Source organism: Papaver somniferum, chromosome 4 (assembly GCF_003573695.1).
Source record: "Papaver somniferum cultivar HN1 chromosome 4, ASM357369v1, whole genome shotgun sequence".
Classification (NCBI taxonomy): domain Eukaryota; kingdom Viridiplantae; phylum Streptophyta; class Magnoliopsida; order Ranunculales; family Papaveraceae; genus Papaver; species Papaver somniferum.
Genome location: NC_039361.1, coordinates 85,168,261 through 85,191,531, shown reverse-complemented (window position 1 = coordinate 85,191,531; position 23,271 = coordinate 85,168,261). Strand labels below are relative to the sequence as shown.

The window sequence follows — 23,271 nt, the reverse complement described above, 5'->3', positions numbered from 1 at the left end:
GCTCATGTGTGATGCAAGTGACTATGCGGTTAGTGCGGTGCTTGGGAAACATGTGGGGAAGATACCTCATGCTATTTATCATGATTCTAGAACGTTAAATAAGGCCTAACAAAACTATACAACCACTGGAAAAGAGTTGTTAGCCATTGTTTTTGCTTTGGAAAAGTTTCGCTCTTATCTAATTGGTACAAAAGTTGTTGTCTTTTCTGATCATGCACCACTTAGGTACTTGCTAATGAAGAAAGAAGCAAAACCGAGGCTCATACGATGGATTTTACTCTTGCAAGAGTTTGATCTTGAAATTAAAGACAAGAAAGGAATTGAGAACACCATTGCGGATCACTTGAGCCGTCTTGCTGTGGACAAGGAAGTTATCCCATTGTGTGAAAGCTTCCCGGATGAGCAACTATTCTCAATTGCGTTTGGAGAACCATGGTATGCTGATATTGTCAGTTACTTGGTGTCTAAACAAATTACAAAGAACTTGTCTCGTCCTGAGAGGGACAAACTTAAGAAATTGGGAAGCGGATACATATGGGATGATCCATACTTGTGGAAACATTGCAGCGACCAAGTAATAAGAAGGTGCGTTCCCGAATGTGAATTTAATTCTATATTGTCTTTTTGTCACTATTATGCTTGCAGATGACATTTTGGGAGTAAGAGAACCTCTCACAAGGTGCTTGAAAGCGGTTTCTATTGGCCAACCTTGTTTAAGGATGCATATATATTTTGTACAACTTGTGATAGGTGCCAAAGAACATGCAATCTAGGTGCTCGAAATAAAATGCCACAAACTTTTATTCAATTTATTGAAGTTTTCGATGTATGGGGTATTGATTTTATGGGTCCTTTTGTCAACTCCCATGGATTTTTTATATCTTACTTGTTGTTGATTATGTCTTTAAATGGGTGGAAGCTAAGGCCACCCCAACTAATGATTCTAAAGTGGTTTCAGATTTTGTGCAAGTTAATATTTTTGCAAGGTTTGGAATTCCAAGAGCCATAATTAGCAATCGGGGTTCTCACTTCAAAAACAGGTTCTTACAAAACTTGTTGAAGAAGTACAATGTGTCGCACAAGATTGGAACACCTTATCATCCCCAAACAAATGGACAAGCCGAGGTTTCCAACCGAGAGGTGAAATCCATACTTGAGAAGACGGTGAATCCAACAAGGAAGGATTGGAGCATGCGACTTAATGATGTTTTGTGGGCTTATAGAACCGCATACAAGACACCTATTGGGATGTCTCCTTTTAGGCTTGTGTATGGTAAACCTTGTCACTTACCCGTGGAGATTGACCATAAGGCGTTTTGGGTTATTAAGCAATACAATATGGAGATGAATGGTGCTGGAAAGCAAAGGAAGTTACAACTCCAAGAGCTAGAGGAGCTTCGCAATGATGAATTTGAAAGCTCACGCATTTACAAGGATAAAACGAAGGCCTTTCATGATACTATGATTTCTAAAAAACAATTTTATGTTGGGCAGAAAGTGCTTTTGTTTAATTCTCGCTTGCAATTATTTCCGAGTAAATTAAGGTCACGTTGGATTGGACCTTTCATTGTTACTAATGTGTTTTCTCATGGTGCAGTCGAAATTCGTAGCATAGCTACATGCAAGGAATTTAAAGTTAATGGGCACCGGTTGAAACCATACTATGAGAACTTCTCTTCCGAAGTGGTGGAAGGAGTTAATTTTGTGGATGCAATCCCTCTGGAAGAGTCATAGAAAGCAAGGAGATAGTCGGGCTGCCGAATTTAAACCAAGCGCTAAGTGGGAGGCAACCCACCGGTTTTGTATGTTTACCTTTATCTTTTTATTTTTTAAGTATTGTTATCTTTGTTTTTGCATATTATTTGCGTAATTTCCCACCTTGAACTTCACTTTGGATGAGTTAATTTATATTGAGGACAATGTAAAGTTTAAGTGTGGGGGAGCATTTATATGTTTTTAGAGTTTGATGCTTTTTAGTAAAAAATAAATAAATAGAAAACTGAAAAATGAAAAGAAAAAAAAATGATACTCCAAAACATAGAAAAATTTGCCTTTAGGATGACACTATCAATCTATGTGGATGAAACCGTTTTGGTTGCGGGAGTTGAGGAACCCATTAACTACAAGGTACAAAATTATTCAAGTGTTAGAAATAATATGAAAGTTGTTACCATAGCTCGGAACATCACCATATCACTTTCCGTGTTTACTTTTGCAACCTTTATGTTATATCTATGTGATTTGGTGGGTCACTAACATCGACTTGTTATTACTGTTAGGATGAAATAGTGTGATTGAGTTACTACAAAAAAAAAAAAAAAAAGACCGACCAATTGACCAAACGGAATAAATTCGACACTTGGATAAAGCAATATGTGTGTGTTCTCCCTGTCTCTGTCTCCTAAGAAAGCGTGGAGTGCAGGATCCAAAGGAACTATCATGTAATTTGCTGACAAGAAACATGCACTTGGATCCACAAGATCCAATCATGATGTCTCAAAAAAAATTGTTATGGTGCAATAAAATCGACTCCTGGTTCCCTTGTATATGCCAGTGAGTCGATCTAGATTTTAGTTTATTGACTGCTGGTTCCCTTGTATATGCCAGTGTGTTGATATTAGAATTCAGACCAGTAGCTCAATCCAATAGGATTCATAGGTTCATCATTGGCAGCGACCTTCAGACAGATATGGGAAACATCGATCACTTTAGTAAACATCATAACCATCTATATATATTTCCATCTTCTTTAGCTCTTCATTTGTGATCGTGGTTTGTTATTTTCTGAGATTGTGGCTTGTTCGACTTTATTAACAGAGCTTATTTATATATATTAATTTGGATTCATAACAAGGTACCTCATCTTGCAACCATTTTGGATTCATTAATGGATTTGTTACAGGTAGATGGAGTTGGAAAAATAGGTTTTGTAGGAAAACCTCTTGTAAACCTTCACGAGACTATAACTCGTCCACTAGGGACACCTAGGGGTTTAAAGGCTTGTTATTTATGCTAAAAGTGACCGTAGGCTCGACGAGACGGATTGTATGTATGTTTTATAATTATTTTGTTTGATTTGCTCGAGGACTAGCAAAGTCTAAGTGTGAGGAAATTTGATAAGTGTCTAAAACACCTAATTTTATATCTAGTATTTATGCTTTCTTTGCTACTTTTCTTGTAAATTATGTATCTTATGGTTGCTTTTGAGTATTTAGGTACTTTGGAGTCATTTGGAACTAAAAGAAGAAGAAATGTTGCTTAAAGGGCCAAAAGGTGCAACCATTGTTGGGCGAAACTATTTCTCATTATTTTCTTTTATTTCTTCATCTCTGTCTGAAAAGTATGTCGGCTTTAGTGACGCAAATTTCTGTATGAAAAGCATGACAACTTTAGTGATGAATAGAAATTAAAGAAAGAATAAGTAGGTCTAAGAAATGAGAGGCGGTTGCTGCTCAAGGAAGAACGTTCATTTGGAGAAAAAGGGCAAAGAGGTCATTTCAGAGCCAAATGCCGTCTGGATCACAGTCAAGGATAGGGGGCACCCAATTGGAGTCTATGGATAATTGTTAAAAACACCCATGGGCGTTTTTAGTCATTCTAGATTTATTACAACAGAACCTAAAATGGGGGAATTGTTACGTAAGCATGAGTTAAGGAATGGACCACCATTTTGATATCTCGAACAGTCCAGCTTTCACTGGATCTATTTCTCAGCAAAGTAAACCGACTAAAAAGAGGATAAGTCTAAACACCTTAAAGGCCCACCTTCCACACCCACGAGAACTTAGTTTATTTACTACATAAACTGTCGGTTAAGGAACTCTTAACTGAGAAGGAACATTATCTTTTAGATAATGATAATCTCATGCGAACTGTATTATGGACACATAAGCATGGACGTGTCCACATCGTATTTGACATGTCATATAACTTCTGCCTATAAATAGGCTCTGGTTGTTCTCATTTTGTACGATAAAAGTTTAATAATATAACCTCCTTCACTCCACTTTCTTTGTTACTTGTATAATTGTACATTTTTAGTTACTTTTATGCTGAGTACACCTAATTAGTTAGCAGTAGGTGTGTAATTAAATAATTAAAACACGTTACCAGCACGAATCGCTCCCGACGCTAGACGGCCAAGCTACTGCTGTTCAACAACTAAAATACAGGGAGTATAGGTAGTTGTTGTTCCTTTGAATACTTTTCTTAAATGGAAAATCTAACGAAACTCGAATTCGCAGGTCTTGACATCTCAGGAAATAATTATATTTCTTGGGCACTTGATGCCGAGCTTCATTTGGGAGCTAAAGGCCTCGGGCATACTATTACAGAAGAAAACAACGCGTCCAACCAGGACTGCACTACGGCTCTAATTTTCCTTCGCCATCATCTCCATGATGATTTAAAAAGGGAATATTTGACAGTTAAAGATCCATTTACTTTATGGAACTGTCTGAAAAAACGGTTTGACCACCTGAAGTTGGTCATACTTCCAAAAGCTCGGAATGATTGGTTGAACTTGCGGCTGCAAGATTTTCGATCAGTGGCAGCTTGTAATTCTGCTCTATTTAAAATTACCTCGACATTAAAATTGTGCGGGGAAAATGTCACTGACGAACAAATGTTAGAGAAAACATTTACAACTTTTCATGCCTCGAATGTGCTCCTGCAGCAGCAATATCGAGAGCGTAAATTTACAGAATATTCCGAGCTAATTTCCTGTTTGTTGATTGCAGAGCAGAATAATGAGCTTTTGTTAAGAAACCATGAAGCTCGTCCTATTGGTTCCGCAGCGGTGCCTGAAGCACACGCTGCTACGCATTTTAGACGAGGAAATAATCATGGTAACAAAGGCAAACATGGAAATGGTAAAGGAAACCAACGTGGGGGCCACAAAAATGAACGAGGAAAGGGTGTCCGTTACCAGCCGTACCAATGGCCGCTAAAAATTGCGGAACCAAAGGAACCGAACCAAGAAAAGGGAAAGGGTTATTCTAGTAAACCTCCTCAGAAAAGTGTTTGCTATCGGTGTGGCTTAACTGATCATTGGCAGCGTACCTGTCGTACGCCAGAACATTTTGTTAGGCTCTATCAGGCGTCCCTGAAGCGACCTGCCGAAAACATAGAAACAAATTTAATTGAAGCCAGTGCCCCCAGTACCAGTGATACCCACTTGGATGTATCTGATTATATCGTCGACCTTGAAAGTGGCGAGCCTAGTCAGTTTTCTTTTGATGAGTTGTAGAACTGTTTCTTCCTTATGCCCTGTAGTATATTTCCTTGTGTTTTCTGTATGTTTTTTCTTTTCTTTTCTCTTGTTGTAATTTTGGGTGTGTTCTTTTTGGTGATGTATACCACATTTTTTGGTGTAATATAAGTGGACATTTTGGTAGTATTGTTGTTTAATTTTCTCTCGTCTATTTGTGTTGAAGGATATGTATTCCAGAAGTAATCTATCCAAAATGGACGATGGAGATGTTTGTTTGGTTGACAGTGGAACAACAAACACAATTTTTCGAACCCATAAATATTTTATAACCTTGAAGAGGTTTAAAGGTAATGTGAATACCATTTCGGGTTCGAGTAATATGATAGACGCTCCGGAAGAGCGTGTATCATTCTACCAGGAGGTACAAAATTAATTATTGAAGACGCCTTATATTCTACCAGATCCCAAAGGAATCTGTTGAGTTTTAAAGATATTCGGCGTAATGGTTACCACCTTGAAACAACGGATGAGCATAATATGGAGTACCTGTATATTACTTCATCTGCCTCGTGCCAGAAGCACGTTGTGGAGAGGCTTAAGGCCATCTCTTCTGGGTTATATCTTACGAAAATTCGGATAGTCGAATCTCATATTGTCATTAACCAGAAGTTTAATGACCCTGAATTATTCAAGCTTTGGCATGACCGGCTTGGACACCCAGGTTCTACCATGATGAGTAGAATAATACAAAATGCTCATGGACATCCGTTACAGAACCAGAAGCTTTTGTTAAGTAAGTATATGAATTGTGTTGCTTGTTCCCTAGGAAAACTGGTTATAAAACCATCCTTAACCAAAGTTATTATCGAGTCACCAACATTCCTACAGAGGATACATGGTGACATTTGTGGGCCTATCCACCCACACTGTGGACCATTTCAATACTTTATGGTATTGATAGACGCATCTGCTAGATGGTCTCATGTCTGCTTATTATCAACACGTAATGTTGCATTTTCCAGACTGCTTCCCCAAATTATTCGGTTGCGAGCCCATTTTCCGGACTTTCCTATTAAGTCCATTCGGCTTGATGGCGCTAGTGAATTTACATATAAGGCTTTTGATGCTTATTGACTTTCAGTTGGTATTGATGTCGAGCATTCTGTAGCACATGTGCACACTCAGAATGGATTAGCTGAGTCTTTTATAAAGCATCTTCAGTTGGTTGCTCGACCCATGCTTATGAGGACTAAATTACCAGTTTCTGCATGGGGACATGCTATTTTGCACGCAGCGGCTTTAGTCCGACTTCGACCAACTGCTAGCCATCAATACTCCCCTCTACAACTTGTCTTGGGGAAGCAACTAGATATTTCGCACTTACGTGTCTTTGGTTGTGCTGTTTATGTGCCTATTGCACCACCACAACGCACTAAATTCGGTCAACAACGTCGCCTTGGTATTTATGTTGGTTTTGATTCACCGTCTATTATAAGGTATTTAGAGCCTTTAACAGGTGATGTCTTTACAGCCAGATTTGCAGATTGTCATTTTGATGAGACGCTTTTCCCGCCGTTAGGGGGAGATGATAAGCCGTCAAAAGAACGGCGTGAAATATCTTGGTACACACCAAGTCTGTCTCATCTTGACCCTTGCACTAATAAATCTGAACTTGAGGTGCAAAAGATTATACATCTGCAAAATATTGCAAACCAAATGCCTGATGCATTTACTGATACTGGTCGAATTACAAAATCCTATGTGCCTGCTAGAAATGCTCCAGCTCGGATTGATGTACCGACGGGACAAATTGGGAGCCCAGCGGCAAACGAGTCATCAAAGCCACGCCTGAACCGTGGACGACCAATTGGTTCAAAAGATTCTGTCCCTCGAAAGAGGAAGAGCCAATATGTCTCAATCAAAGGTAGTGCTCCTGAAGAGGCTACAGATAGTGCTCCTGAAGAGACAATCAAAGAACTATCCACTTTCTCTGATGAACCTCCTGAAGAGAATAAAGTCTTCGCTGAGACACAGGTACCTGTGAATGAGGAAATTTCCATAAATTATGCATGCGACAGAGAAGTGTGGGATCGTAATACAATAATTGTCGACGATATATTTTCATTCTCAGTAGCTACGAAAATCGCCACAGATAATGATGATATTGAACCACACTCTATAGAAGAATGTCGAAAAAGAGACGACTGGCCTAAATGGAAAGTGGAAATCCAAGATGAATTGGAATCTCTCTCTAAACGCAACGTTTGTGGGCGCCCAATACAGACACCAGAAAATGTGAATCCTGTAGATTACAAATGGGTGTTTGTAAGAAAGCGTAATGAGAGAAATGAAGTCGTTCGCTATAAAGCACGACTAGTGGCAAAGGGTTTCCTACAAAAACCTGGGATTGACTATGAAGAGACATACTCCCCCGTTATGGATGCAATTACCTTTCGATATTTAATTAGTCTGGCAGTCTATGGAAGGTTTGACATGCATCTAATGGACGTGGTCACTGCGTATCTATATGGCAAGCTAGATACAGATATTTATATGAAACTTCCGGAAGGATTCAAATTACCTGAAGGGAAACCACGTCATATGTATTCACTAAAATTAAATAGAGCTCTATATGGATTGAAACAATCCGAGCAAATGTGGTATAATCGCCTCAGTGAATACCTAATGAAAGAGGGATATGTAAAAAATCCTATTTTCCCATGTGTATTTATTAAAAAGACAAAATCTGGAATTGCAATAATAGCTGTATATGTAGATGACATCAATTTAATCGGAACTCCTGGTGAACTCTCCAAAGCAATTGAATGCTTAAGGAAGGAGTTCGAGATGAAAGATCTCGGTAAAACAAAATTTTGTCTTGGCCTACAACTTGAGCATTATGAAAGCGGAATTCTTGTTCATCAATCCACTTACACAGAGAAAATCTTGAAACGTTTTAAAATGAACGAAACATATCCGCTTAGCACCCCAATGGTTGTAAGATCCCTTGATCCCAAAAGATATCCATTTCGTCCTAAAGATGAGGATGAAGCACTTCTTGGTCCGGAAGTACCATACTTAAGTGCAATTGGGGCTTTATTATATTTATCTCAATGTACCAGGCCCGATATTTCTTTTGCAGTAAATTTATTAGCCAGGTATAGTTCTGCGCCAACAAAAAGACATTGGACATGGGTAAAACATATTTTCCGTCACCTTCGTGGTACTACTGACATGGGTTTATTCTACTCGAAATATTCTTTAGACTATCCACAGATAACAGGATATACGGATGCTGGATATCTATCAGATCCGCACAAAGGAATATCTCAGACAGGGTACGTTTTTACCGTTGGCGGTACTGCAATCTCATGGCATTCCTGTAAGCAGAGCACCCTAGCTACTTCCTCGAATCACTCCGAGATAATTGCTCTCCATGAAACAAGTAGAGAATGTGTATGGTTGCGGTCATTAATCGAACACATCAGAAGCTCTTGCGGTCTGACTTCCATAACTACTGTGCCAACGACAATTTGTGAAGAAAACTCGGCGTGCATAGCACAAATGAAAGAAGGCTACATCAAGGGTGATAGAGTAAAGCACATTTCACCGAAGTTATTTTATTATCACCACCTCTAGAAAAATAAGGAGATTGATATCCAGAAGATACAATCTTGTGAGAATTATGCTGATCTATTCACCAAGTCTCAGCCGACTAAAGTTTTTCGGAAGTTGGTATATGGAATCGGAATGCGCCACATGTACAAGCAGACAAATTAACGGAGGTTTTGTTCAGGGGGAGTTTTGGACTATAACGCGCTGTACTCTTTTTCCTTCACCAAGGTTTTTGTCCTACTGGGTTTTCCTTGTCAAGGTTTTAACGAGGCAGCATACGCGTGTCCAACACCGTTCTAAGATCTTTGTTGTACTCTTTTTTCCTTCGTCCGGGTTTTGTCCCACTGGGTTTTACCGGCAAGGTTTTAATGAGGAAACGTTATTAGAAATGGTGGCCCAAGGGGGAGTGTTACGTAAGCATGAGTTAAGGAATGGCCCACCATTTTGATATCTCGAACAATCCAGCTTTCACTGGATCAATTTCTCAGCAAAGTAAACCGACTAAACAGAGGATAAGCCTAAACACCTTAAAGGCCCACCTTCCACACCCACGAGAACTTAGTTCATTTACTACATAAACTGTCGGTTAAGGAACTCTTAACTGAGAAGGAACATTATCTTTTAGATAATGATAATCTCATGTGAACTGTATTATGGACACATAAGCATGGACGTGTCCACATCGTATTTGACATGTCATATAACTTCTGCCTATAAATAGGCTCTGGTTGTTCTCATTTTGTAACGATAACAGTTTAATAATATAACCTCCTTCACTCCACTTTCTTTGTTACTTGCATAATTGTACATTTTTAGTTAATTTTATGCTGAGTACACCTAATTAGTTAGCAGTAGGTGTGTAATTAAATAATTACAACAGGAATCAGTTTACCATTTGATTCTTCCCCAATTTCTCAGTAGTAAATCGCAGAGATGGAAGTTTAGGATTTGAGCTGAATTGATACTGCTGATGCTGGCAGGGAAGAGTTGGATTTTGTTTGAATTAGAGAATCAAAGAAAGAAGTTGATGTGGTTTGAAGCGTAAATCGCAGAGATGGTGGTGCTACTGATAGTGTTGAGGGTTGAACCAGTGATCTGATGAAGATAAATTCTCGATCTGGTGATTATGGAGGAGCAATTGAAGGGGTTTCTGTGAGAAAGAGGATCTGAGAAAGTTGAGTCTGCTACTGTGGAGAAGAGAAGCTACAGGGTGACAAATTAAATAGGGGTTTGATGTTTTCTTCTCAGATTGAAGAAGCACAAGGAAGACTCAGATGGAGGGTTTGAGTCCGAGGAAGAAATTGAGATGCTGTCTGTGGGTGTGTTGGTACAGGTCTGAGAAGGAATAGAAGCTGGGGTTTTGAATCTGAAACAGGGAAGGTTGAGAAGATGATGATCCAATGGCAGATGGAAGAAGATGGTGGTTTTTCTTTGTAGATGTAAGTTAGGTTTACAGGGTATGATGGCTGATGTTAGTGGTGTTGCAACTGAATGGTGGTATGCAGGAAATGGGGCTGAGTTGCTCAAGTTTGAGGAGATATTTCACAGTGTTGGTGGTAAAGGTAGGGAATGAACTGGAGATGAGAATTGAGGCTTGAGCTGAGGGTATGAAACTAAGATTGTAGCTATGCAGTGTGGTGATGTTGTACAGGTTAAGTCCTTGTGTGACTCAAGTCTGAGTTGCAGGCTTGTTACAGTGATGCTGCTAATGAATATTTCAGGTGGAGTGGGTTGTGCTGGTTCTGTTGGTGCCACTGGTGATGAAGGAAGGAGGTGGTACTGGTGTTGATTAATGGGATGCCATGAAGCAGTGAATGGAAGATGAGATTGATGTTGCTAAGATGTTGAGTTTGCACAGAGCATGTGTAGAGCTTGGTTGTTGCTGTGCAGATGGAATGGGTGATGCAATGGTGCAGGTTGTGATGCTGATGGCAATGCAGTGGTGGAATTGGTTTTGGCCTGAGATAGAAGCTGTCGCAGGTTAAGCTAAAATGTTGTTGGGAGTTCTATGTCAAGTGCAAGCATGAATTGCACTGAAGTGAGCAGCTGAGTTGAACTGAGTGATTGAAGCTGCAGATGTGGTGTTGTTGTGCTGCTAAGGTCAAGAAGCAGCTGACGTTGGTAATGTAGATGAGATAAACTTGTTGTTGCCGGAGTCTGTTGTTGGAAATGAGATTGTGTGCTGCCAGGGTTGAGTCAATGAGAAACTGCAATTGATCTTATGTTGCTGCTGTCAAATTGAGAGAAGATGAACTGGAATCAGTTGGTGGTGATGTTGCACATATGAATGAGTTTCATAATACAGAATTGTAGGTGCAGCTGGGGTTAATTGGGAGCTGACTGTGATGGCAGTGTGCAGCATTATCAAATAGTGATGGAGTTGTAGAGAATGGAGTGATGAAAGGAAGGAGATGGTGCTGTTAAAAGGCAGAGAAGCAGTGGAGTTATAATGAAGGTTGTGCAGTCTAGGCTAGGAAGTGTTGGGCCCTGTCATGGCTCGGCGATAGCTGCAAGATAAGGACAACCATCTTGACTGGGGGTGCACTGGTGATGCATAATGATTGTGCAACAACAAGCTTAAGCCTGTGCAAGCAACAACTTTGGCCAAGACCAGTCAGCTACTGAGTTAGACTCTGACTCAGCTCACTCAGCGTTTGACTCAGTGACTTTGACTCGGTCTGACCTTGACCGAGTTGACTCGTTTGACCGATCACCGGTTTGACTTTTCCAGTCACCTGAGCCCAATTTCCGGCGACTCTCCGACCACTTTTAGGCGACGATTTGGCAGAGTTTCTACATGGGTTCATCTCGCTTTTGGGCCACGTGGATTTTCATCTAATGGGCTTTGAAGTTTTGATCTAGTTTTGGAAGGGAGAAAAGCTACAAAAAAGGAAAAAATTTCTACAACTTTTGATAGGACGTATTATTTTCTACTTGGAGATTTGAAGAGAACTTCTTCTACGGGTTTGCTTTTGTTTGTTTTCATCTTCTTTATTTTATTGATTATGATTATGATGAACTCTATTATTATGAGTAACTAAATACAACTATTGGTTATGGGATAAAAGTTGATTTCTCAAGCATGTTATTTGAATCTATGAATTAGTTTTGTCTCAATACTTTATTGTTTATGATTCATGGTTAATAGTGTTATAGGATTTGATTGTTTGATTGGTTGAGTCCGGAATCAATCCGATTTGCATTCATATCTAGAGCTATATTAGGGTTTTCAATACGAAAAAGTTGTTTGTCCCTGATTTTAAGTAGCATAATTGTGGGTAGTGCTTGTAGTGATATATCCTACTCGTCACATATGAATCATAACCTTGGTTAAATCGAATTAGTGCTTTTACACGTTTGATTGCTTTGATTAGTCTTATTCCATAAATCTTAAAGCTTTTAGGGAGTTAAACTTAATTGTGCTTTACACTTTGGGTTGCTTTCTAGGAAGAATTCTAGTCATTGATGAAAATACATGTTTGTGAATGATACTATCCCATGACCAATATCTTCTCCTTATTGATTATTCCAACTATTTGCTTTGCTTTACTTTATTTTATCTTATTTGCTGAAACAAAAATCCCCCTTGGTTATCTTAGAAACTGAAAATTACATAACAACAAAAGCCTCTCTGTGGACACGAACTCTTTCCTACCACTTATTATATTATTGTAGTTAAGTAAGAGAGAAAAGGGAGAGAGAGGAGTGGTCCCTCTATGGGTATACTAGTAAAATCATAACATTTGACTTTCCACATATGGAAACAAGCCTATTTTTTGACATACCCAAATAAGGAAACAAACCTATTTTTTAGAGACGGAGGGAGTTTCAAATTAGATATTTGTGTTAGGTTTCATTTTGCAAAAAAATCGCCATAAAAGGTACAATTTTTTGGGGACCATGGGTTTTTTCGAGGGGACCATGATTTTATTAAGCCAACTTCTCTATGCTTATAAGGGGTTTCCAAAAGATAGATAAACACACATTTACCCTTTACTATAATTTAAATTAAAAATAACCTAATAACTATCTATATAAATCTAATCATATATATATATATATATATATATCTATATATGTATATATGTGTGTCTAATCTAAATGAATCATTAATCAAAATCAAAAACAAAAACTCCGGAAATTCTTAGTTTTTGAAAAAAAAAACTCTTCTCTTCTTCTTCTCTCTTTCCTTGAAGTTCCTTGTTCAAATGAAAAAGCCATCACTTTTAATTTATTTTTGATCGAGAAAATTGAGCAGAAATCATCAAAATATGGTTTAAATGGAAGTTACTGTGGCATGTTCGGTTAGGAATTTTTTAAGAAAAACCTAGTTCGCTAACCGAACATTCTAAAACCAATAACACAAAGAACACTTCGGTTATCACAAACTTATTTTTTCGTACCGAACTCCGAGTTCGGTTGGTTCGCAAAAAAAATAAAAAATTAATCGAACTCCTCTTTGAAAACCAATATATTGTGTTCGGCTAGTTAGGTTAATTGGAAAATTTTGTCATTTAATCGAACACTTGTATTAGAACAAGAAATGCTGAGTTCGGCTGGTTCGCAAAAAAAATTTTTTTGCTAACCGAACCCTTCTCTGAAAATCAATATGTTGAGTTCGGTTGGTTCGCAAAAAAAAATAAATTATAACCGAACTCTACTATGCAAACACATATGTTGAATTCGGTTTGTTTGAGAACTTTTTCTCCTAACCGAACTTCAGTCTGATATTGAGTTCGGTTTAGTCCAATGTTGGAAACCGAACATTACTCTATATACTCTAGAATAAAAGTTCAGTTACATGTCCCGGAACCTGTTAGCCGAACTCATCAAAACCTCCATTAAAAGCGAGTTCGGCTACCTGCGTCTTAGGAAAAAGTAGCCGAAATTACACTTCCAAACAAGTTCGGCTATTTGTTCTTTAGATCTTGTAGCCGAACTTGTTTGACTTAACCCAATTCAAGCTATAAAATTTCTTGTTTTCTGAATATTTTGGCCAGTTCAAGCAGCACAAAACTAAATGTGAAATATGCTTGGGTAGGTTGAAGTTTCGGATTCAAAAAATAAAAAAATAATTGAGTTTTTCCAACTCTTATAATCTCCTTCTTCTTCCCTTTCAATAACTTAATTTAAGAAAAATAATATTGATTTTATCTTACAGTAATCAATAATTAACCGAATTTAATTACACTAACTAATGATTTCACTAACTAATTATTATACATACTTAATTAGGAACGGTAATTTTGGTATTAACATAAATATTTGGATAAGGGGTGTCTTCATTTCACTTCTAATGTCTTACTAAAACTAGAACCATGGTCCCCAAGAAAAACCATGGATACCAGGATATAGAGGGGAGGCAGAGGGTTTTGGTTCAATGCTCCAAACCTTTCGATTCTGGGTTTGTTACATTTTACTTTTGCAGTCCTTCTTTCGGCTTCTCATTCGAGTATAATTCAACAACAACCCAAACCCCGTAAAGATTCATATTGTTGATAGACATGTAAGTTTTTACATTGGTTTCTAGCGTATTGCTGTTAATGAATGATCTCTTTGATTTTGTTGTTTATCTAAAATCTTTGATTTAATTTTGGTTAACTTTCAGATTGATCTAAGAATAGAGCTTACAATAAACTGTAAAAGGTAATAACTATTTCTGTGCGCATTTTGTTGCAGATTTTGTGCTACTATACATTGGGAGACAGCCCACCGTCAATCTTAGGTATGTCACAATTTCAATAGGCATGTCACAGTTTCAATATGTCAAATAGAATTTGAATTGATTTGAATTAGAATAGGACTTGATATGTATATCAGTTGTTTGATTAAAAAATTGAACCATTCGCCAAAATGTTCTGTGTCTAACTCTTTCTTGATTTGACTGCAAAGGAAATCAATTTTTTTTTGTCTTTTACAAATTTAAACTCTGGGATTTGGTTTTTGAGTCTAATGAAAGGATTTTGTTAATGAAACAAATATATAATAACAAGATAGAGTTACAGGTTCTAAGGTTCGGTAACTTGGAAGTTACATTTGAGCAACTTTAATCATATTTGTTCTATGTTGAGTTTTGTCATTTACCCTATATAAATGACACAACAGCAACAGCTGTTCTTGCTGTGGTGAAAAAATTACCCAGTTGCCCTACAATATTCACTTGGAAGATTAAGAACTTCTCTTTTAGTTGATTTGGAAATTCTAAGATTGAGGATTATCATAAGGTAATTGCTTATGGTTTTCGTTATTAAGTTTTAACATTGCTTGGTATATTTGTTTTGTGTCTCGAATAGTACTCTGGATCATTGTGTGGTGTAGTTGTTTTTTTTCCTTTAAGCTTAATTAGGTAGTAGTTCAAAATGAAGAACTGTTCTATTGTTATTTGAATTGCTGATAAGTTGGGGTTCTATAGAACTGGTAGATAGTATTTGGATAGGGAATTCCTTGCTGCTAACACTGTTGCACTGTGAGGTCATCTCTAATCTAGAAACTGGAGAGCTATCAAGTATATCATTGATGCGTCTATTTACATCATTGAATTACCTTCATTGATTCAAAGATTACTTTAAAAAACATCAGAAATAGACACAAAAAAATTGGTTGTGCGGATTGTGTATTGCTTCTGAATTGGATTAATGCCTCATCTTTTGTATTTGAACTTTCTTTTCTACCTAACATTTTTTTCCAGTTGCAGGTAGTCGGGTACAAGCAGCATGCGCAGCTGGCCTAATGTGATTAACTTAAAGCAAGATGGATGGTATGAGCTTTTTTTTTTTTTTTTGGTAAGTCCAAAATGTATTAAAGAATATCAAGAGTTACAGCAAAGGTCATAAGAAAAGAGGCAAAGCACTCCAAAAACTTACAACCTAATCAAAACGAAAATAAGGTACATTTGGTAATTCAATAGACAAGATAAAATCAGGCCTATTATCATAACTAAGACCTTCACCTTCTTCCAACAAGCAACCCCTTGTGGCCATACAGTCTGCTGCAAAGTTTGTTTCTCTAAAAGAATGAATGAAATAAATGGTATTATAACTTGCCTTCACTGCCACCCATCTTGGCCTCAAAAACCAAGGAACTGCAATGTCATTACCCGAGAAGACCAAAACAGCACTCATGGAGTCTGTTCGAATACAAATATTGCCAACTCCAAACTTAACAGCCCATTCTAGACCAACAATCACGCAAAATAATTCAGCCAAGTAGTTTGTTTGTACACCAAAACCAACACTCATAGCTCCTTCCACATTAGCATTGGCATCACGGACAACCACATCTGCACCCGCCCTTCCAGGATTTCCCCGAGCCACTGCATCACAACATAACATCAGCTCATTGTCTTGCGGAGGCTCCCAAAAGCACTCTTTAGGAACATCTTGTTTAATCTGCCTATGACGAACTCTAAAAAAGGATAGAACCTGAAGATCCTCTTAAGAACTAAACATACAGCCCTTAAGCCGTATAGGATACTCATGGACCTGACCTGATTAAGCACTTTCTTTTGGAAGAATACCCAACTTACCTTTTGATTACCATAGATGGATGGTATGAGCAACTGTTATTTCTTGAATGTTTTAAGGTCCATGTTTTAAACATAAAAAAGGATAACACTAAATATCAGTACTATCTTATAATTTTTCTATAAATGTGAATTTGATTAGTTTCTTCAATTAAAACAGCAGATTTCAGCAACACTTTTTTGCATCGTTGGCCTACCGATTGACCGTGATACTGTATATTCAAAGGGTCTTAAGGGTACGATTCGTCCAAGCTATTCATGTAGAAAATCGGTACCCACTCATGCAAGTTAGTTACTGATCGAGAGTCCAAGGTGTATGGGCGGTTAGTGCTGAGTCTGCTGACCAAGATTCCTAATTTGTTTCCTTCCATGGTCTCCTCCTCTGTTGAAGAACCACTTTATCGAATTAAAGGATGCACATGTTTAGGTAATATACTTACATTTCATTGTGTTGTGCTGTTACATTTTTTGGAATTCAGTAAATACAATCCATGAACGAAATTAGAGACCAATCAAACATTAAAATTTTGTTATCCATTTTGTCTACTTTTAACTAATTAAGGTTGCATAAAAGAGAAGGAAAACATGTTTTTTTTTTTTTTCATTTTAAGCGTGCCTATGACTGCCACTTTGACCATTTTGATCCTCAGTATACGGCAAGACTGATTATTGTAAACTAAAGCATTTTGTAAAAAGCTGCCTTCAGCAAAGGATTAAGCGCTTTGTTATTAGCTTCTTTATTTGGATGTTCTTATTTAAATCCTTGTGATTATTTTTTCTAATTATTATAATTTTATAGGAAGGAAAAATTAGATTCACAATGAAGTTGCAGTGTTCTGCCGCTTTTTGTTTTCATCTTCTTAAACAGTTCAAATGACCGATTAGCATAACAGAATAGTAAGGAAGATTTATTTGTGATAATTTAGGTGATGTTTACCTCGGTAATGCCTTTTTTTTATATTAATTTGCTCAAGTGGTGTCAATCTGAATATGGGTGTTCTCTATATTGACTTTTAAAAATGTTGGGTCTCTAGAATGGTTGGTAATCTACAGTGTGCAAACCAACCCGTGATTGAATATTATTTATTTTTCATTGGTAAAGGGCACTGGAAATTTTGTATCAGGATGTTAAGGGTGCGAGTCATTTGACTAGGTGTAGACAGTGAATCTGACGCCCTTTGATGTGGGTAAAGTGCATCACATATGCCAGTCAGGGATTTAATCGGCAAAGGCTAGCTGATCCAGATGCCATGGCCGTGTAGATTATGACAAGAAAACGAGTTATTTCATATCAATTAGGAATTCATATTCCGGGGTTCGAAGTTGAATCCTAGCTTGCATACTCATTTCCGAAAGCCGACTCGGTAGCAGTAAACTATACGGGAAGAAAGATATTTACATGAGAATGAAATGGCATTTTTTTCAATCGATATCTTCCATTTTTACTTAATTATTTTTTCAGCTTTGCAGGAAATGAAGATGGCCCTTTAAATTACATGAGTCGCCACCCAAATTACCAGTTTGGATGTGTGAATTAAATCGAAGTTGCGGGTGCGTTTTCAATTGATATCTTCCATATTTGCTTAATTTTATCATGTTTCATTTTTTTCTTAATACGTGGTTGTTTTATACAAATCTTCTGAACCCGGTTTTTTGCAGGAAATGAAGATGTCTCCTTATATTACATTAGTCACCATTGAAGTTACCAGCCTAGATGTGGGCATGCTCCATGGATAGTTTTGAATGTAGGCCAATCACATCATTATCAAATTACATTTCGATACATGAATTGAACCAACAATGTATATTTTGCTTACTGTTACCTTCTTCCAAGTTTACCTAATTGTTCTGTTTTAATCTGCTAAACCCCATAACAGGTTACAAAGATGGTCTTCCAGTTTACATGGATTCCCTATAGGATCTTTCAGACAACTGTCTACTAGACTCTCAATTAGCTGTTCGATGGAGATGAATGGAAACCATGGCCAACTTGAATACGAGTTGCTCCAAGGAAGTCAGAATCTTAGATGTGGTCTATACCAACAAAGTTTCTACCAGAGAGTTTAATAATTTTTTCTTGCAGGGTTTGTGAATTCGTCCAACAATACGACGAGAGTTTAAAACACAGAACTCAGTATAGTTTATTTTTGATTCAGTTGCTTGATTGTTATCTGAAACTGATCATTCATTCTGGTATCCAAAACATCCAACACTGTGTAAATGCTTCTGCTTGGTTACCAGTAGTCGTGGTCAACTAGCCAAAGCTACTGACAAAATTAGGGGTTCCAAAATGTCGAACTATAAGTTTACTTCTAACATTAGTGGTCAATAGAATCAGGATCATAGAACCAGTGATTAACTTTTTCCTATTAAAAGAGCCTTGATTATTCTTCATAAAGAATTATCGTGCTGGATTTTGAGTCATGTTATTGGGAGGGAAAGAATGGATTTGAGAAAGGACGGATTGCGGGGAGGAACTGTATTTTCAGGGGAGGGATTGACTTTTCCAAAGATGAATGAAATGTCTAAAATATCCTACTGATGAAATATTCCATCTCTCGTCTCAAAACACGTTAGAACATTTTGTGGATGATTACTCCGCCAAATATTCATTACTAGAGAAATCAGAAATGTTCATGTACTCACATAGAACCTAAAAGTAGGAACATATATGGTATGAACCAACCTATCTTTTACTACTAAGAAATGTTACCAAGTCATCTGTACGTCCAGTAAACAGAGATAGGTTACCTCTATGAAAGTTTTCTCTGTGATCTAAGATGGTAGTTTAGGTCCATTAGGCACTGTTGAAGTGACAATTGATGATGATGATGTTCTCAAACAAAAATACTAACAGTGAATATGTGTAGTGTACAGACTAACCTAGCTACACTCAAATATCCAAGTACAAAAAAACATCACTATAATTCATTTTGGAAAATCTTGCAATCCCCAACCATCATCTTCGCCCATTTCCAAGTGACACAACCCAACAGTGGCATCAGACTGTCGTCGTCCCCAAATTGTGTTGCGTTTACAGCATTAGCCTTTTTAAGAATATTTGATATGATATCTAACTCGAATCTATTGCTCATCTCCATTAGATCTAACTCGAATCTAACAAAGTTATTGAAATCCAATTGCTTTTTAGAAAAAAAGGAGTTAAGGATTTAGAGGTAGTAGTTCGCAAAGATGCACGGTTAAATCAGTAAGGGTGAGGTTGGCATTTTTAAAAAAATTACTATTTTGGTTTTGTTTTTCTTTTGACGGTGTTGACCTGAAATTTGACTATATTCTTCCCTCCTCAAATCCATTCTTTCCCTCTCAATAACAGGACTCTGGATTTTCCTGATAAAAACACAGACGGATGAATGCCCAAGTTATTGTCGATGATAATCTGAATGCCAAAGAAAACAAAAACCACCCTAAAAAAAAGATCCTTATCAACATTCTTAAACGGTAGTCCCCATTCTAGTTAAAAAAAAAAAGAAAAAAAAAAGAAAAAAACAAGATACCTCATACAAGATGTACACGAAATGCATTGATAATGAAACAAACACTCGGTAGCAGAAGAGAACTAAAACTAACATTATTACTAGCCATTTGATATCTAGTGTGTCGTATATATTCATATCGATGATAAGGAAGAGCGGCTTCCCAAACACCAGTAGAGGCTCTAAGGGGACGTCTTTCCTTATTATCCACGGACGCATCATTCACCCATTTGTCTTTTTTATTTCCTCGGAATTCTTCTCATGCTCATGTCGTTCCTTTGCTGGAATCATCTTTCATTATGACATTGACTACTACTTGTTTCTCTTCATTTGTTTTTTATTTCTCGCTTGTACTTATAAATGACCAATGCGACATTTATTCAAGATTGCATACATACCAAGTACCAACTACTGTCTACAACTACTGTAATGTACATGCATATGTAGATAAGGAAAGATGACATGTGGATGAGTATGACAGGAAACATAAATAATGATGTAAGTATGATCCCTCTTGTTATAGGACTGCCCTAAGCATTGATCCTAGTCGAGACGAGAATCATCAACTGAAAATGTCGTTCTGATTTTATTCATATATTGCCCACTAAATTTAGTCGATCTCATTAATAAGATTCGCTCTTTTAAGGGATTTTCCTATTTCTCCATAAAATTTACATTTGACAATAAGGAATTAGCAGTCATCTTACCTTAGATAATAACTTCATTTAAACTCCCAAACAATAGAAATGATCACCAAAAAAAATAGCAGAAAAAAATCTTACGTCGAGGCTTCCTTTGGTACGACAATTAGTAAAGAATCCATGAAAAGCCACTCAAAATAATGGATTTATTTTTAAAACTCTTTTGCAGTGGATGGGAAAAATAAAAAGACAATGAGAGAAGGATATTCCATTCATTAGAATTAGTCTGTGTTACATAAATATAACCCTTTATATACAATAGAAATACAACCCTAGTTACTATTGGGCTGCATATCCGTGGGCTAAAACGCTACAACACTTCCCCTTGTGCGGTCCAATAGAACTCCATATGCAGTACTTCTCATACAATGTTTCGGATCCAGGTCTTCAAATGTAATTATGTCCTTGATGACTATTGTGTCTAAGCAATCCCTTCGATAAAACTTTGACAAGGAAAAACCCTTTGGGGAAAACCTTGGTATAGCTTTTCACATGTAGTACTTCACATTTTATCTCGTATTTTACATGTAGTTCATCACATATAATACCATCTTCAAAGGTTGTCGAGTCTAAGTTAATTGTCTCGTTAAAACTTCGTCAGAATAACCCAGAGGGACAAAACCTGAACTAAAGAAAAAGAGTACAATATTAAGTAAACTTAGAACATAGTTGTATGCGTATATGTTTCCTCATTAAAACTTTGACAAGGAAAACCCAGTGGGATAAAACCTTGACGAAGGGAAAAGAGTACAACGTGACAGATTCAAGTAAACGTGATCTATTGCAGATGATCACTTTGCTCCGTTGAAGTTGACTAGTTGCTTCACAACTCCCAAGGCAAAAAATCATCGTGGGAAAGATAATAGCCTTAGCTGGGAAATTACATTCCCGGTGTTTCTTGTTGTCTCATTAAAAACCTTGCCGAGTAACAAAACCCTGTGGGAAAAAGCAACCTCGGCGAAGGAAAATAGTTCAACACACCATTAGATATTCCTCCTGATGTCAGACAATTTTCAATAGTCTAATGAAGTCAAAAGGAGTTTATCACACTTTACATTAGTGACTTGAATGTTTATAAGACCCTGTTGTTGATTCTGGAAGTTACGTTGCTTAATTGACTATCGCGTTTCATTTCTTTGATGCGGATATTTTCAGTAATATCAACGCGATCTTTATGTCTTCAATGTTAAACATACTTGATGTTTTTAGTGTTGTCTCGCTAATAACCTTGTCGAGTAAGAAAACCCTTTGGGAAAAACTATTCTTAATCGAAGGGAAAAATAATACAACACAGCTTCAATTGCGAAGTAAAATATGTCGACATCATATCCTTGGATCCTCCCCCTGATTACTTTCAGAATTATTCCAGACAGTTCTTTTTAGTCATGTACTTTTCAAAACTGAATATCAGTAAAGATCTAGAAAATAGTCTACCATATCTCCCCCTGATTACTTTCGTTGGAGAAGAGATTATTGTTCCTTCATAATCAACAACTTTTGGATTGCATTTCCATTAGCATTCCTTTAAGTCTTTGCAGGGATAAAAAATTTTTATGACAATTGTTACTTTTAAGTGCATAATTACATTTATTATACCATTCCAATGACGTTGCGTTGGCGCTGAGATATATCTAGCTTATAAGTTTCCTGAGGATGTAAAATTTAATAGAATTCATTATTATACTAAGTACAACAATGCGTCTATTGTACTTAGAGTTGGAATTCATTTCCCAACACATCTTCGTCATCTTCCTTTAGACGCAATGGTCACTTACTTACATTTGAACCTCGATTAATCATGGAAGTGCTATCAGGATGCATGTCTTTGTTAAATTTCCTGACAACTTTAAACATATGCAAACTGGTGGAATAATATACCAAAATCTCAGTATTCGGTCGAGCTTTCTCCAGATTTTCCATCTCAAATTTAGATTTCAAATGGCTTTTAAGGTCTCTTATTACATCAAGAGTACCCATTAAAAAAGCGGGGGTACAACAACCACACCCAATATTTCGATTAGCAATTTGTATGGACCAACTCCAATATACTTTCTAGAGAATCAACTAGACAGTCAGACTCAATCTAGAGAAAAGTATATCAAGGAGTTAATATCTCTCTCACTTGATTTGATCTTTACTCAAGAAAATAGAAATCTGTGAGTCTTTATCAAATACAAGGATAATAACTTGGATGGTACCAAAGACCAATATCCAAGTGTCAATCAATTTAAATCAACAACCAAAGGTTGGATATTCTAATTGATTGATCTTAACGCACAAGTTGTGATATTTCAATTATATAACAAAATATAATGTGGAACAGAAATAACACAGACACCAGAAATTTTGTTAACGAGGAAACCGCAAATGCAGAAAAACCCCTGGACCTAGTGTTAGAGCACTGCTCGGTCGAACTCGCATGCGTTTCTATCTCAAGCATGTTTGTCAAGTTTAGTTGTCAAAACTATATGTCTTGATGTCTAGACTACTTATAGCTAAGTTTCGGTTTAGGAAAGATTAGTACAGTTGAGCTCCAGACTCCATGGAGATCATCTTACGAAGACGAAGAATTACTCGAGGAACCAATGGAACTTCATCCGACTAAAAGGTATGTGGAGACTTGAACTTATCTATCACTCAAAAGTCTATCTCTCTATCTCCTACTCTTGAGACAAAGTCGTATAAGTATGATAGTTTTCATACATACACATTTTCTATTTCGAGCCG

General features: G+C 37.1%; 1 protein-coding gene and 1 long non-coding RNA gene across 5 annotated transcripts; both read left to right on the top strand.

Moving 5' to 3' along the window:
• Window positions 1-4,213: 4,213 nt before the first annotated feature.
• Window positions 4,214-5,248, top strand: LOC113272760. Its single transcript, XM_026522557.1, has one exon. It carries the CDS (start codon window positions 4,214-4,216, stop codon window positions 5,246-5,248), a length of 1,035 nt encoding a protein of 344 aa, XP_026378342.1.
• Window positions 5,249-14,183: 8,935 nt separating this feature from the next.
• LOC113274054 lies at window positions 14,184-18,566 on the top strand. Of its 4 annotated transcripts, none has more exons than XR_003322739.1 (7): window positions 14,184-14,333; window positions 14,507-14,552; window positions 15,522-15,584; window positions 16,510-16,776; window positions 17,820-17,900; window positions 18,009-18,094; window positions 18,227-18,566. It is a non-coding gene; the product is annotated as an uncharacterized LOC113274054 (long non-coding RNA). The 4 variants fall into 4 exon arrangements; XR_003322741.1 differs by having other exon boundaries at window positions 14,191-14,333; window positions 16,513-16,776; XR_003322740.1 differs by having other exon boundaries at window positions 14,191-14,333; window positions 15,516-15,584; window positions 16,513-16,776.
• The last annotated feature ends 4,705 nt before the right edge of the window (window positions 18,567-23,271 follow it).